At 45.0% G+C, this 16,396-nt stretch overlaps 1 protein-coding gene across 2 annotated transcripts in view; it reads left to right on the top strand.

Moving 5' to 3' along the window:
• GIGYF2 (GRB10 interacting GYF protein 2) overlaps positions 1–16,396 on the top strand; it is a 183,988-nt gene that overhangs the window by 100,616 nt on the left and 66,976 nt on the right. For both annotated transcript variants that reach the window (XM_040348946.1, XM_040348947.1), the window contains 6 exons: positions 2,394–2,611; positions 4,348–4,525; positions 4,619–4,792; positions 8,160–8,416; positions 9,279–9,426; positions 9,523–9,683. In XM_040348946.1, the coding sequence (XP_040204880.1) occupies positions 2,394–2,611; positions 4,348–4,525; positions 4,619–4,792; positions 8,160–8,416; positions 9,279–9,426; positions 9,523–9,683 (1,136 nt within the window). The remainder of the gene's footprint in view (positions 1–2,393; positions 2,612–4,347; positions 4,526–4,618; positions 4,793–8,159; positions 8,417–9,278; positions 9,427–9,522; positions 9,684–16,396) is intronic.

The following is a 16,396-nucleotide window of genomic DNA, read 5'->3' as shown; positions in this document are numbered from 1 at the left end:
TCTTCTTTTTGTAGGGTTACAAACACTTTAATGCAGAAAAAACCTTAATCCTTTAGCAGATAAAAAGCTCTCATGGAATAAGGCTCCATTCACACCAATGCATTTTTGTGAAAACAAAGAACATTATTTTTAACATAGGTTCAATGCATTTTTGTTCCTCTGCGCCTTTGGAAAAGGGCTTTTTTTAAAAAAAATAAACGCTGCAGAAAAACACGTACTGTGTTTTTTTAATCTGCCCAGCAACAACCCCCCCCCCCCTCCAAAAACATAAAAACAAAAAACAAATCGGGGTAAAACAAAACCAAACTGCGTAGGTGTGAATGAAGCCTAAAGCTTTTCAGTGTATCTTAACCACTTTTGAGCCACTGGGATTGCAAATACCAATGGAAGTTTTTACTAGAAACTAGACAAACCACTTATTTGATTATGATGTTAAAACAAAAAATGTACACTTAAAGTGGAGGTTCACCCGGAAATGAAAATTTTTAAGATTAGATTAATGCTCATTTTGTCAAGGGGAATCGGGTAGTTTTTTTTTTAAATCGAAGCCGTACTTACCGTTTTAGAGATGCATCTTCTCCGCCACTTCCGGGTATGGGCTGCGGGACTGGGCGTTCCTTCTTGATTGACAGTCTTCCGATAGGCTTCCGACGGTCGCATCTATCGCGTCACGATTTTCCGAAAGTATCCGAACGTCGGTGCGCAGGCGTCGTATAGAGCCGCACCGACGTTCGGCTTCTTTCGGCTACTCGTGACGCGATAGATGCGACTGTCGGAAGACTGCCAATCAAGAAGGAACGCCCAGTCCCGAAGACCATACCCAGAACGGCGTAGAAGATCGCTCTCTAAAACGGTAAGTACGGCTTCATTTTTAAAAAAAACTACCCGATTCCCCTAGACAAAATGAGCATGAATCTAATCTTAATTTTTTTTTAGGGTGAACTCCCGCTTTAAAAGCCATGGAAATGGAATTAAAATGGGAAGAAACTAGGGGTCGACTAATTATCGCTGGCCGATATTCACTTTTTTTTTTTTTTTTTTTAAATATCGATAATAAACTTACCGATATTACTGATATTGCTTCAAGTGGTTGTATCGGGGTGGTGCCGGCAGTACTATTGTTTAGAGCAGGCGGTCGGCTTTCTTGAAATGGCAACCGATACAGCTAAGCAGCCGCTCGGCCATTATAAGTAGCTGGAGGGGACTCGGCAATGTTGACAGAAATTATGTGATTGCAACATGATTTTGTAAAAAAAAATATAATTGAATATTTGCCACCTGTATGACCATCTTAAATGTTATATGTTTGAATGTGTTGTTTTTTTTACATTTGTTGTAAACAAACTACTGTACTTCTGACAATTACTGTGTGCTAAACTAGTGTAGAGACATATATATTTACAGTAACCAGAGTAATAGTGTTACCATAGTAACACTACTACTTTGGGGAGGTGATGAGGTGTTTTTTTTTCTTTCTTTACACACTGATTGCTTATCACAATAAATGTTACTGTTTTATAAGCAACCATTTTTTTTTTCTTTAATGAAAACTATTTCGTGTTTACTATTGTGATTGGCCCTGTCTGTACCTTGTAATCTCTGTGACCAATCTGAGATCTACACAATTGTGCACAACGAATGGCATGAATCTGAGCCATTCATTGTGTACAGTTGTCATGTGATCTGAAGTGATTGGTCACAATGATCACATGGTTCTGGCAGTGGGCTAGTACACTGTTTTGTAATCCACTGTGTCCGGTGGACACATCGGGTGACAGATCATGCCAGAGCATGACCAAATGGCATCCTCCCAGGATAATAGCTCCCGCCTGACCATCATTTTACAATAGGCATGGCGGGAAGCAGGTAATGAACAATCGATTACAGGGCAGTTAAGTTGGGGTGTGTGTGTGTGTGTGTTGTTTGTTTTTGGAGAAAGGATATTGTTTAGTGTCACTTTAAACTCGTTGCCCCAATCCTCTGTCATAGCATTCGGAAATTTCTATAAAAGTTGACGTTCTCTGAAATCAAAAATTGCACAGGGTGGCTAATCATCCTCAAGTGACAGCCTGTTAATTGGCTGCTCAGTACTCCATTACGAGGAGACGCAAAGTATCCTGTCCTGCCCCTTCCATACACAGAACTATTGGTTATTTTTTGGAGTCTTTGGCTCAGATTTGGCAGTGGGAGAGCATAGGGGAGGAGGGGTATAGCCTCCTCTGAAGAAAGCAAGCTTGCTATTTTCCGTATAGGCACAGTACGAATTTACTTTAAGCATTCCACTAACGGTAATTTTTAAGGGATTTTTGCACTTATTGCAAACTCCAGATTGCATTCTTCTGATGAATTATATTCAGTTGTATTATATTTTTGCTTGTTTTTTTTTTACAAAGATGGAGTTCGGGGTCCTGGCTGGAGAGAACATCCAGATCGGCGTAGGCGGTTTGAGTTTGACTTCCGAGAACGAGATGATGAACGCGGTTACCGAAGGACGCGCAGTGGCTCAGGAAGTGCAGAAGATGAAAGGGACAGCTTGCCAGAATGGTGCCTGGAAGATGCTGAAGATGAGACGGGCACTTTTGACTCCTCGGGGGCATTCCTACCTTCCAAGGTGTAGTATCATGTTTAAAAAATGGTAGGAAGATTACTGTGGCCACATTATATAGAAAAAGGGGGTTCCCTCATTGAATATGGGACTTTAACCACTTGCCCACTGTGCACTTAAACCCCCTTCCTAACCAGACCAATTTTCAGCTTCCGGTGCTCACATTTTAAATGACAATTACTCAGTCATGCAACACTGTACCCATATGACACTTTTGTCCTTTTTTTCCACACAAATAGAGCTTTCTTTTGGTGGTATTTGATCACCATCCTGTGTGTTTTTTTGCGCTATAAATGTAACATTTTGTAAGAAAAAAATTGTTTTCTGTTATAACATTTTGCAAATTAGTCGTTTTTCTTCATAAAGTTTGGCCAGAATTTATACTGCTACATATCTTTGGTAAAAACCCAAATCAGTGTAAATTTATTTGGCCTTTGTGAAAGTTTAGTCTACAAGCTATGGTGCCAATCATTGAAAATTGATCACACCTGATGTACTTATGTCCTATCATGTCTTGAGACCCTAACACAGGGATCCTCAAACTACGGCCCTCCAGCTGTTGCAGAACTACACATCCCATGAGGCATTGGAACACACTGACATTCACAGACATCACTAGGCATGATGGGAATTGTAGTTCCTGAACAACTGGAGGGCCATAGTTTGAAGACCCATGCCCTAACAGTACAAATACCCCCCAAATGACCCCTTTTTAGAAAGTAGACAGTCCAATGTATTCAGTAAAAGGCATAGCAAGTTTTTTTTTAAGTTATTTATTTTATTTTTTTACACAATTCTTTGCAAAATAAAGATTTATTTTTATTAAATTGTTTTTTTCCCCCCACAAAATTGTCATATTTCTCACAGGCACATACCTTTGCATACCTCCAAAATACATTCTGCTACTCCTCCCGAGTATGGCAATACCACGTGTGAGACTTTTACACAGCCTGGCCACATACAGAGGCCCAGCTTGCAGGGATCACCATTAGGCGGTCTAGGGACATAAATTACACATCTAATTTCTAGACTACCTCTTAGGGCTCATTTACCCTTGTTTTGGCTTCAACACACATTAACAGCTAGTTTACGCTTGCTTCAAAACAAGGCTTCGGACAGGCTTTGTTAAAGCTCTCTGAACTCTAGTAGCTCCTGCCACTAAATAAAATGGTTAGCTTACAGTCCTGTTTCCACCTTGCTATGGCTTTCTATGGAGGCTTTGGTACGCCCTCCCATAGTTATCTGACTGCGTTGTAGCCATCATTCGGCTATGACCCGGTGGGCAAGTGGTTAAGTACAGTATAAGTCAATATTCAAACATTACATTTAAAAATGGGGTACATGGTTACTCATTACTATACTATACACATGCAGGGGCTACATGAGCCAATGCCAACGCGTTTCAGAGCTGAGACTCCTTCAGGGAAATCCCTGTATGTGATGTTGATATTAAGATGTAGTGTCATGGTCAAAATACTGTAAGGCTTTCATTCACATTGGTTTTCAATTTACTCCATACGTTTTATGCTTTTTCCCTTCCATGTTCACCATGTTGTCCTTTCTCCTGTAGATGATTTAATGATGCAAATAACTATTGAACCTCCCAATATTTCTGCTTCTTTGGTGCCTTTCTGCTATGCTGGATAGTAATAATAAAAACAAAAAAGATGATATATATGTTTTATGTAAGTTATTTTTCCTTTAAATCTTACAATTAGATTTTTTTTTTTTTTTTTTTTTAGAAGGTGCAGAAGGAGCCAATCCCTGAGGAGCAGGAGCTGGATTTCCGTCCCTCTGTGGCAGGGGAGGAGCATTCTAACTCTGACGGCAGCATCGCAGAGGAGGCCAGTGAGGCTGACTCAGGCCTAACCAGAGTAGAAGCAAAAGAGTGCAGAAAGGAAAGCCTTGAAGACAGGCAAAGTATATAGTTGGTTGCTATGAATGTTCTTACTTATGATATAGAAAGGAATTTAATATTAAATGTGTAAATTTCTGTTGTCTGTGTTATCTTAGTGGCCACAACTCCTGAATCCACGCAACGGATACGGTCTCCAGTCATGAAGACGAATCTTGGTGATGAACCATCTGTCCAAAAAAATACTGATCCCCCAGTGTCCAGTAACCCTAAGCAGGAAGTCAGAATCCAAACACCTCCAAAACCACCAACCCCACCAAACCACAAAGAAGGTGAGAATTATTTTCCTTAAAATGCACGTACATTAAAGCTGTAATACTGGTTTACTAGATAACCTGTGCAGTGTAATGAATTATTTAAATACTGTCCCCTCCTCCAAACAGCAACACAAACCTCAGATTAAATGCAACAGGACTTTTCAGTGCTACAGTCTGCCCAGGACCGCCCAAACTTAAGTCCCTTACGGTCTCAGCTGACCTAGCCACGGACTGGTCAGTTGACGTGCGATTTGGAGGTTCCCCCCTCTTACCTTTTCGAGAACACTGTGCTCTGTTTTTACCTGAGCTGGCCACTTAACCTGATCCCAGTGTTGCAGACATGCATGTGTACAGGAGCAAAAGAAAATATAGGACATTGACATGTCGGCATGACATTACCTGATTAGAAACAAATGTACATGCCTATACAAAGTAAATCTTAACTCTCATGTTGAAAATACGCTCCCCGCTTTTATTCATTGTAATAAAACTATTGAGTAGTTTAATAACATGAAGTCCATAATGAGGAATAAATAACTATTTATAATGAAAGCACAAAACCCAGTAAAAAAGCTTTGCTATAAGAGAGGTGGAGGTATATCTGTGGTGCAAGAGTGCACGTGTAGTATGCATGGCACACCAAAAGTATAGTATGTGTCTGCTACCAACATAACCATTTTTTTGATGGTGTCCTAGGAGGAAGAACATCTTAAATGTGGAAGCCTAGTTTTTGTTGGCCTACTACCTCCCCCCCTTTCAAGACTTTTCTTCATCAATCAAGATGCTACATTGCTGCTAGAACTCAACTGCAGCTCTCCAATGCTGCCTTCAGGGGATAGCCTGCAAGTGACCTTTTAGACGCTGGGTGCTTTCCAGACTTTGCTTTGGTAAAAGCCAAGGAGCGCTTTCCAGATCCAGAGCTATTTGCATTGACTCTGTGCTTGCCTTGTCTCTGAAAATGTTCTTTGGTTGGCAAAGCATTAGGGACTACCTCACATACGTAGGTTACTGGCCACCTTTAAAACCCTAGATTCCAGACCGAAATGTTTCCACTGCTGTAGTTGATTTCTTGATTTATAGAATGCATGGAGCAAGTGGTTGTAGCTATAAACTGTGGGTGGATGGGACAGTACCAGCAGCACACTGTTGAATTGTTTAGGTGGCTTTACAGCCATCCATATCACTTCCACCTAAAAGCCCATTGCCTGCTCTACAAATATAAACACAGTCCCAGCTGCTTTAGCAGCCAGAATTGTGTTAAAATCCCCATCTACCAGCTGCTTTTTATAAACGTAAAGAAACCTCCCTTTCATTTTTGCATTCCATATGCATGACTCCCAGTTCGCCCCTATAAATATGACTCAAGTGCACCTGCAAGGTCTAAGGTTCAAAGTCTGCCAAATTCTGACACACTTCTCGTTGCATTAAGCTGCGCCCACACGTTCTATAGTAGTAGGATATGTTACCTTTGTGAACCCTTACTTCCCAAACTCTTGCGCAGGAGGTGCTAATCCAGGGCTACAACCTGGATTTTTGCTGTCTAATCCTTCTTCAGGTTAACCTTTTTTAACTTTGTCACCACACAGATTATCAGCTCTCTATTGAGATCTCTGGTTTTCTGAATCAAAGCGTCCAGTATTGATCCCCCTGTATAGATTTCAATAAAGCGGATCGGATCAAGCATCGGAGCATTTGCTCGAGTACAAGTACTCTGGCAAATGCTCTGTATCGGTGCAACCCTAATGCCGACCTAGAAGAACTCCTGACAGATGCTTTGTGGGCTCTAACAGATTCTTAGATCTTTTGTTCCACTATTTCCTTTTCAACCCTGCTTTACAGTCGCTAGCTTTAACAGTATGACTGAAGCACATGTATTGACAGGGGCATCTCGGAATCTGATTTCTACGATGCTGAAGGCTACTTCCCACAAGGTCTCCTCAGATGTGAAAGGTATATTTGGTATGAGTCTGTGCAAGATTTTTCTTTATTTTTATTTTTGTAGGGCGTATCCTCCCATTCCTGCAGTTCGGTCTAGACAAGTGTTTGGCTCTCTGCACTATTAATGGGCAACTTTTATAAAAAAAAAAAATTCTTGCTTCAGAGACCATTGGCCTAGAACCTTTTTGTCCAAGGAGTATTCCATATAGCTGCACCTGTTCATTCCCCTGTGGCTCTATGGGATTTTAACCCAATTTTCTTTCCACTTCAGAAACCACGGTTGGTTTGAATCCATTTGACCCCATCCCCCCTCTCTATTCTTTGTAGCTGTCACCTGTGCAAGGCAATGTGCCTGAAAATGGTTTCCATCTCTCGCAAAGCACCATTTCTTGTTTTGCACAGGGACAAGGTTGTGTTGAGACTTAGGACTTCCATCTTGCCTAAGGAAGTTTCTGTCTTTCACCTCAACCAGGACGTAGTTCTCCTGTGTCAGCTCCAGTTCACCATAAGTAAATTTCACATCATTGTCTGGATGTGGTTTGAGTCCTTCTGCCAGCTGCTGCTTCTTTTAGGAAGATGGATTCCCTTTTTGTAATCCTGAATGAACCCCAGAAGAGTGATCTGGCTTTATCTTCTGACCTGTCTCTCTGTGACTTAGGCAGACCATCTTCCAAGCTTATATTCACAAGAAATGGGTTGCCACCTTTCTTTTCAAGGACTCATTTGCTAGATCTATGAGTGCTTCTTGTTTATTTTTTGGCAACAAACTTAGGTTTCCCAGATTTGCAAGGCTGACAATTGGTCTTCTGTTGACACACTCAACGTTGTTCTAGGTGGAGGTTATGGCATCATCTGATACCAACTTCAGATGCAAGGTTCTTCAGGCGACTCATTAAGGCATTCCTTGTTCTGTTTTTTTTCTTGGGCCTGTTAGCATTCACTTGCTCTGTTATCCCACTGTCAGTTTAACTCTTTTGGACATCACAAAGGTGAAAAGCTGCACACCTCAGTGGAGGAGAAAGTAAATGAGTTTTGTAGTCTCAATAAAATCTTTTTTGGAGTTTTCTTAAATAAGCATGACCATCTGCGCGAGAGTATTATTGTTAGAATACATAATTGCCTTTTTGTATTGTTTCTCGGTTGGCACTCTCACCCAAGAGAATTTAATGTCTAGATTTCTCTACTTGATGTCAAGGTGTATGATCTTTTGAAGGAAATGCATTATTGAATCTGCTGTAACTTGAACACTTGCACTATTCTACTAATGTGCCTTATACAGCAATATCTTTAGTGGTGCAGGCTACTTCTGTCTCTATTATAAAGGTGCAGGTCGCTTAGTTAATTCTCTGGTTTGTTTTGCTTTGTGTCTTTTGAATTTGATTGTAGATTCCTAGTTGTGTGCGTTTTTTTTTTTTTTTATAAGTAAATCAGTATATTTCTGTAGATTCCACGTCACATGGTTCCAGAGGCTCCTATGAATCAACAGCTCCTTGTATACCTCAATCCATATCTCCTGCATTTAGCCAAAGTACTGCTGTTCGACAAGTAAAAGATCCTCATAAAGCAGTTCATTCCGCAAATCCTGCTACTCTTAAGATAGACCGCACCTCAGGGTCAAGCCATCCCTCAGTAAATGCTGCACCTGGAATGGGTCTTCTTTCCGAACCTGATGAAGAGGCTAGACTAGAACATCTGGAGCAGGTACAACACTACAAGCATTGTTATAAACATGTGTTGAATTAACCTAGCAGAAGCCTACATGACCTTCTTTTTTTTTTTTTTTTTTTTTTATGTGAAATACAGAGATCTAAATAAAAGTGCAGCGCTCAAAATTAACGTAATAACAGATGACTGGTAGCAAAATAAATCAAATTAAACCAATAAAAATGACAAAAACCACATGTATGCACCGTAGTAAAATGTGAAAAATAACGTTCAAATAAAAAAAAAAATGTAAATACAATAGTCCATTGATGAAAGGTTATTGTAAATGCTGTCGATAACCAAAAATAAGTGACAGCATTCCAAATAAGTGAAAAAAACACAGTCCATTTGTGACTATTAGGGAAAGTTGAGGGAAGATCCACCACCGTATGATCTATCAACTTTCCCTAATAGTCACAAATAGACTGTGTTCATTCACTTATTATTTGGAATGCTGTCACTTATTTTTGGTTATCTTCAGTATTTACAATAACCTTTCATCAATGGACTATTGTGTTTTAAAAAAAATTCATTTGAACGTTATTTCACATTTCAATACTGTGTATACATGTGGTGTTTTTTCTTTTTTTGGGGGGGGTTTAATTTGATTTATTTATGCTACCAGTCATCTGTTATCACGTTAAATTTTCAGTGCTGCATTTTTATTAGTATGTCATTTGTTGCAAATTGTCTGATTTGCTGTGCGAGCTGCTTCACTTTAAGGGGACAGCGTGGTATTCTTACAATTTTTTTTTATAAATAAAGAGATATGTGGGGTTCCTGTTGTAGAGCTAAACAGTACTTATTTACCTCCAAACACACATTTGTGGATTACTAATAAGTAATTTGTATGGTGTAGCAAGCACAGAAAATGGTGGCGTACCTGCAGGACGGGGCGCTTGATGATGACAGATTAACAGGGAAAGTGCCAGATCACAGAGTGAAAGGACCACCTCCAGATAACCAGCAGAAGTGGTACTACAAAGATCCACAGGGAGAGATTCAGGGTGAGTTTTGCCTTTATTGCCTTAAGTCCATTTTTTTTACTTTGTGCCCTTCTGCTCATGTCTTGTTTCATTCTTCCTAATTTTTGTATTTTATAGGTCCCTTTAGTAATCGAGAGATGGGCGAATGGTATCAAGCTGGATACTTTCCCGTGACTTTGTTGTTGCGGAGAGTATGTGATGAAACCTTCCAGCCACTCTGTGACGTTATTAAATTATGGGGCAGAGTTCCATTCATCACACCTCCAACACCCAGACTAGTAAGTGATAATTCATTTAGCTTTTTGTGCTAGAATGTTGTCTGCATTATGTGCAGCATTTCATTTTCTGTGAGGATTTTTGTTGCAAATCTAGCAAGAATTTTCATAATTTTACATAGTCAAATTGAAAAAATACATGTCTATCCAGTCCTGCCATTAATAAAATGTAAAATAAGAAAACACCCTTCATCTTTGAAACCCTAAAATTCAGCAGTTAATTCTCAGAATAGAAAATCCTTAAAATAACATGGTCCATTTTGATGGGGAAAAGGGAGCTCCTGTTGAACACTATATTACACGTTTTTACTTCGCTTACTTGCAAAGTACCTTTTCTGTATGTGAAGGTTAGACATCTGCTTCTAGTGTGCCCAATTGTATTTTGCATTGACCTTAAAAGAGAAAAATGGCCAAAGCTGCTGTTGAATGACATTACAGAGCTGCTCTATGCTCTTGAAAGATCCCAACAATATTGCCACAGCCAGCTGCTGTCGCAACCGATTTGTGCCCATTAACTACTTAAGGACCGCCTCCTGCACATTTACGTCGGCAGAATGGCACGGCTGGGCACGTACAGGTACGTGCTGTTGTCCAGCCGTGGGTCGCGGGCGTGCGACCCGGTCCGAAGCTCTGGGACCCTCGGACCCGATTGTTACGGAACCATGAACCAGACGTACAACAAGAGATAAGTGAAAATAAGAAGGCTTTATTGAATATCAAGCATTAAAGCAAAAGTCCAAACGGATGGTGAACCCGAAGCAGAGTCTTGCGAAGCCAGAGGTCAGGAACCAGAAGGGTAGTCAGACGAAGCCAGGATCAGGAACCAGCAGGGTAGTCAGACGAATCCAGGATCGGAACCAGAAGCAGCAGCAGTCTTAGAAGCATGTGAACACAGGAGGACCAAGCAAGGAACTGAAACCACAGACCTCCTATATATATGAGCCAGGCATCCAACTCCTCCCAGTGGGAAGGAGGAGCCGCAGGGTGGGAGGCTACAAGAAACCCAGAAACCAAGATGGCCGCCAGCACATGTCAAACGAAGGAGGACAGCAAGGAGGTAAGACCATGACAGTACCTCCCCCTCAAGGGCCCCTCCTCCGCGGAGCAAAAAACGGTTTCTGAGGGAAGCGTGCGTGGAAGGCTCGGAGCAAGGCAGGAGCATGGACATCTGCGGAGGGAACCCAGGAACGCTCCTCTGGACCATAACCACGCCAGTGGACCAAAAACTGCACCCGACCGCGGACCAGGCGTGAGTCCAGGATATTGCTCACCTCATACTCCTCATGATTGCCCACTTGGACCGGACGAGACCGAGGAAGTGAAGCGGTTGCACACCAGTGGCTTCAACAGGGAGACATGAAACACGTTGGAGATCCGCATGCCAGGAGGAAGCGCAAGGGCATAGGCTACCGGGTTTACCCTGCGAAGCACTCGGAAGGGACCAACAAAGCGAGGAGACAGCTTGGGAGTGGGCACTCGAAGGTTGAGGTTGCGAGTGGACAACCATACACGGTCTCCGACCTGGTAGGAAGGAGCAGGCGCTCGTCTGCGATCAGCCTGGAGTTTCTGGCGCTGCGCAGAGACCTCAAGGGACTTCTGGATCTGTACCCAAGAGGCGCGTAGGACGGAAAGGTGATCCTCCACAGCCGGAATATCCTGGGGAGAGAATGCCTCCGGTAACACGGCAGGTTGGAACCCATAATTGGCCAAGAAGGGAGACGTCCCAGAGGAAGAGTTCATCGCCGTGTTCCTGGCAAACTCAGCCCAAGGCAGGAGGTCAACCCAATTGTCCTGGTGATCGGAGACATAGCAACGAAGGAATTGCTCCAATGCCTGATTGGATCGTTCTGCGGCCCTATTGGACTGAGGGTGGTAGGCCGAGGAGAAGGAGAGATGAATCCCCAACTGGGAGCAAAAGGCGCGCCAGAACCTGGACACAAACTGACTCCCCCGATCCGACACTATCTCCTTGGGCAAACCGTGCAATCGGAAGACCTCCCAGGCAAAAATCGTGGCCAACTCTTGTGCAGAGGGTAACTTCTTGAGAGGAACACAGTGGCACATTTTGGAAAACCGATCCACAATCATCAGAATGACCGTATGGCCTCGGGATGCAGGGAGGTCCACAATGAAATCCATCCCCAGGTGTGACCATGGGCGCTCCCCGGTGGCTATGGGTTGCAGCAGGCCCAACGGAAGGTGCCGAGGGGACTTACTTTGGGCACAAACGGAGCATGCCGCTACATATGCGGCGATGTCGGAACGTAGGGAAGGCCACCAGAACAGACGTGAAACAGCCCAGGACAGCTGATTCTTACCAGGATGCCCCACGGTCTTGGAGTTATGGTAGGTTCGCAACAACCGAGTGCGCAACTCCTCAGGCACAAAACATCTGCCGTAGGGTCTCCCAGAGGGAGCACCAGATTGAGCCGCCAAAATCTGCTCACCAAGGGGAGAGGTCAGGCTGGTGCGAATGGCGGCCAGGATCTGATTCGGAGGTATGACCGAAGTCGGTATAGATTCCTCCCTGGACAGCTCGGAGTACTGCCGTGATAAGGCATCCGCCCTGATGTTCTTGGAACCGGGTAGGTAGGAGACCACATAATTAAAACGTGACAAGAACAGAGCCCATCTGGCCTGACGTGGTATCAATCTCTTGGCCTCAGAAAGGTAGGTCAGATTCTTGTGGTCCGTCAGGATGAGAACCGGAACCACCGAGCCCTCGAGCAAGTGCCTCCACTCCTTGAGAGCCTGCACTATGGCCAATAACTCCCTGTCACCAATCTGATAGTTGCACTCCGCGGGTGACAGTTTCCGGGAGTAAAACCCACAAGGAAGCAGCGGACCCTCTGGTGTTCTACGCTGAGACAGAAGGGCGCCTACTCCCGTCTCAGACGCGTCCACCTCCAGGACAAAGGGCAACCCAGGGTTGGGATGAGACAGAATCGGAGCCGACACAAAGGCGGATTTTAGGCCCTTAAAAGCCCGGATGGCCTCGAGCGGCCAGACCTGGGAATTACTGCCCTTCCTGGTCAGATCCGTGAGAGGCTTGGCCAGCACGGAGAAGTCCCTGATGAACTTCCGATAATAATTGGCGAAGCCCAAAAAGCGCTGCAAGGAACGAAGACCACTGGGCTGAGGCCACTGTAAGACAGCCGAAACCTTCTCAGGGTCCATGGAGAACCCCTCAGCGGAAATGATGTAACCTAAGAAGGTTACCTGGGATCGGTGAAATTCGCATTTCTCAAGCTTACCGAACAGCTTGTTCTCTCGTAACCGTTGCAACACTCGCTTGACATCCAGAATGTGGGCCTCCATGGATTCGGAGTATACCAAGATGTCATCCAAATAGACCACCACACACTGCTGCAACAGGTCACGGAAAACATCGTTGATGAATTCCTGAAAGACTGCGGGCGCATTGCACAACCCAAAGGGCATAACCAAGGATTCATAATGACCGGTCCTGGTGTTAAACGCGGTCTTCCACTCATCGCCCGCCTTGATCCTTACCAGGTTATATGCCGCCCTCAGGTCGAGTTTGGTAAAGACCGTGGCCCCCTTAAGGCGATCGAACAGCTCGGAAATCAAGGGTATCGGGTAAGCGTTCTTGATCGTGATGCGATTAAGACCCCTGTAATCGATGCAAGGCCTCAACTCACCGCCCTTCTTTTTCACAAAGAAAAATCCAGCCCCTGCCGGGGACGAGGATTTGCGAATGTGACCACGGGACAGCGCCTCCATCACGTACTCCTCCATGGCCTCATTCTCCGCAACCGACAGTGGATAGACCCTGCCGCGAGGAGGAACGGCACCAGGTTGTAACTCTATGGCACAATCATATGGGCGGTGCGGAGGTAGGGCAACTGCGCGTACCTTATCGAATACATCCCGGTATTCCTCGTATTCAGGAGGCAACAGAGAGTCCGAGGAAGTACACAGCAACTTGACAGGCCCATGGATGCACTTAGCCCCACACTGTGGTGACCATGAGAGGATCTCGGCCGATCTCCAGTCGAAAGTCGGATTATGCTTCTGGAGCCAGGGGTACCCCAAGACCACCGAGTAGTGTGGAGACGAAATAACTTGGAAGCAGACCGACTCTCTGTGAACGACACCAATGGCTATCCCCACTGGAAGGGTCTCGTGAGTCACGTGTGACGGCTGGAGGGGTCTGCCGTCTATCGCCTCTAGAGCCAGCGGGGAACCTCGAGCCTGTAGAGGAATGGAATTGGCGGCAGCGAACTCACTATCGATGAAAAAACCACCAGCACCAGAGTCCACCAACGCCTGGGTCGTCACCGAGCCCCCGACCCAGGAGAGGACAACAGTGATCAGTGGTTTATCAACACGGGAAACCGGGGACGAGGAGACTCCACCCAAGATCTGCCCCCGACAGGATCTCAGGTGCGAGCGTTTCCCGGACGGTTCGGACATGCCAACCGAAAATGCCCACCGAGACCACAGTACATGCATCGGCCCTCGCGTCTCCGGAGTACCCTCTCCCCCTCGGACAGGCGAGCAAACCCCAGCTGCATGGGTTCACCCCCAGACAAGTCAACACCAGGAGGCGTGGGAGGAGAGGGAGGCACGGGTGGGACAGCAAACGTTAGGCGCCAAACTGTTAGGAGGCCTCCGCAGGCTCTCCTTAAAGGAAGGTCTCTCCCTGAGTCTGGTGTCAATCAAAATCAGGAAAGAAATAAGAGCCTCGAGCTCCACTGGTAGGTCCTTAGCTGCAACCTCATCCTTCAAGGCATCCGAGAGACCATGAGAGAAAGCAGCGACCAGAGCCTCATTATTCCAGCCTACCTCTGCTGCCAGGGTACGAAACTCAATGGCGTATTCGGCTACGGATCGTGAACCCTGTCTGACGGACATAAGGAGCTTCGCAGCAGAGGCGGCGCGAGCCGGCACATCGAATACCTTCCGAAGAGAAGCAACAAAACCGGAAAACTCGGCAACCACCGGATTGTTGTTCTCCCATAAAGGGCTGGCCCAGGCCAAGGCCTTGTCCGAGAGCAGCGAGATCAAGAACCCCACCTTTGATCTCTCAGTGGGAAAGGCATGTGGCAGCAACTCGAAATAAATGCCCACTTGGTTAAGGAAACCTCGGCACCTCGCTGTGGAAGGGGGCAGAACCGGTCATACCCCGAAACACCGCAGGCGCAACAACAGGTGTCGGGGTAGACTCTGGCGCAACAACCGGAGCGGCAGTAGGAGCGGGCCCAGGAGCGACAACCGACCCATCGGCAACAGGAGCGAAATGATCCGTGCGTTCAAGCAGGGTTTGCAACGCCACGGCGAACTGACCCAACAGGGACTCCAGCTGATCAAGTCTGGCAACCAGCGTGGGTAGCGAGGATGGCTCTGTACCGTCAAAATTCATGGCTTGGTCCTAATGTTACGGAACCATGAACCAGACGTACAACAAGAGATAAGTGAAAATAAGAAGGCTTTATTGAATATCAAGCATTAAAGCAAAAGTCCAAACGGATGGTGAACCCGAAGCAGAGTCTTGCGAAGCCAGAGGTCAGGAACCAGAAGGGTAGTCAGACGAAGCCAGGATCAGGAACCAGCAGGGTAGTCAGACGAATCCAGGATCGGAACCAGAAGCAGCAGCAGTCTTAGAAGCATGTGAACACAGGAGGACCAAGCAAGGAACTGAAACCACAGACCTCCTATATATATGAGCCAGGCATCCAACTCCTCCCAGTGGGAAGGAGGAGCCGCAGGGTGGGAGGCTACAAGAAACCCAGAAACCAAGATGGCCGCCAGCACATGTCAAACGAAGGAGGACAGCAAGGAGGTAAGACCATGACACCGATTGCCGCTGCAGTCCCGCGATCGGTCCCCGGAGCTGAAGAACGGTTAGAGCCGTGTGTAAACACGGCTTCCCCGTTCTTCACTGTGGCGGCAGCATCGATCGTGTGATCCCTTTTTATAGGGATACATAATCGATGACGTCACACCTACAGCCACACCCCCCTACAGTTGTGAACACACATGAGGTCACACATAACCCCATCCGCACCCCTGTGGTTAACAATAAAACATAAACAATGCATTTTAAATGCGTTTTTTGCTGTGAAAATGACAATGGTCCCAAAAATGTGTCAAAATTGTCCGAAGTTTCTGCCATAATGTCGCAGTCTCGAAAAAAAATCGCTGATCGCCGCCATTAGTAGTAAAGAAAAAAATTAATAAAAATGCAATAAAACTATCCCCTAGTTTGCGCAAACCAACCGATAAACGCTTATTGCAATTTTTTTTTTTACCAAAAATATGTAGAAGAATACGTATCGGCCTAAACTGAGGAAATTTTTTTTTTATGTATATTTTCGGGGGAAATTTATTATAGCAAAAAGTAAAAAATATTGCATTTTTTTCAAAATTGTCGCTCTATTTTTGTTTATAGCGCAAAAAATAACTGCAGAGGTGATCAAATACCACCAAAAGAAAGCTCTATTTGTGGGAAAAAAAGGACGCCAATTTTGTTTGGGAGCCACGTTGCACGACCGCGCAATTCTCTGTTAAAGCGACGCAGTGCCGAATCGCAAAACCTGGCCGAGTCTTTTAGCTGCATTTTGGTCCGGGTCTTAAGTGGTTAACTGGACAATAAACAAACTGTCCAATTGGAAATTTGACAAGTGCCTATAGGCACGTCCAGTGGCTTGTATTGACCCTCGTAGTAGTACACCTCCGGTGTTCCGGAGGGC

The sequence above is a fragment of the Rana temporaria genome, chromosome 4 (genome assembly GCF_905171775.1).
Source record: "Rana temporaria chromosome 4, aRanTem1.1, whole genome shotgun sequence".
NCBI lineage: Eukaryota > Metazoa > Chordata > Amphibia > Anura > Ranidae > Rana > Rana temporaria.
Note: the sequence above shows the minus strand (reverse complement) of the source record. Positions and strands in the feature narration are given on the sequence as shown.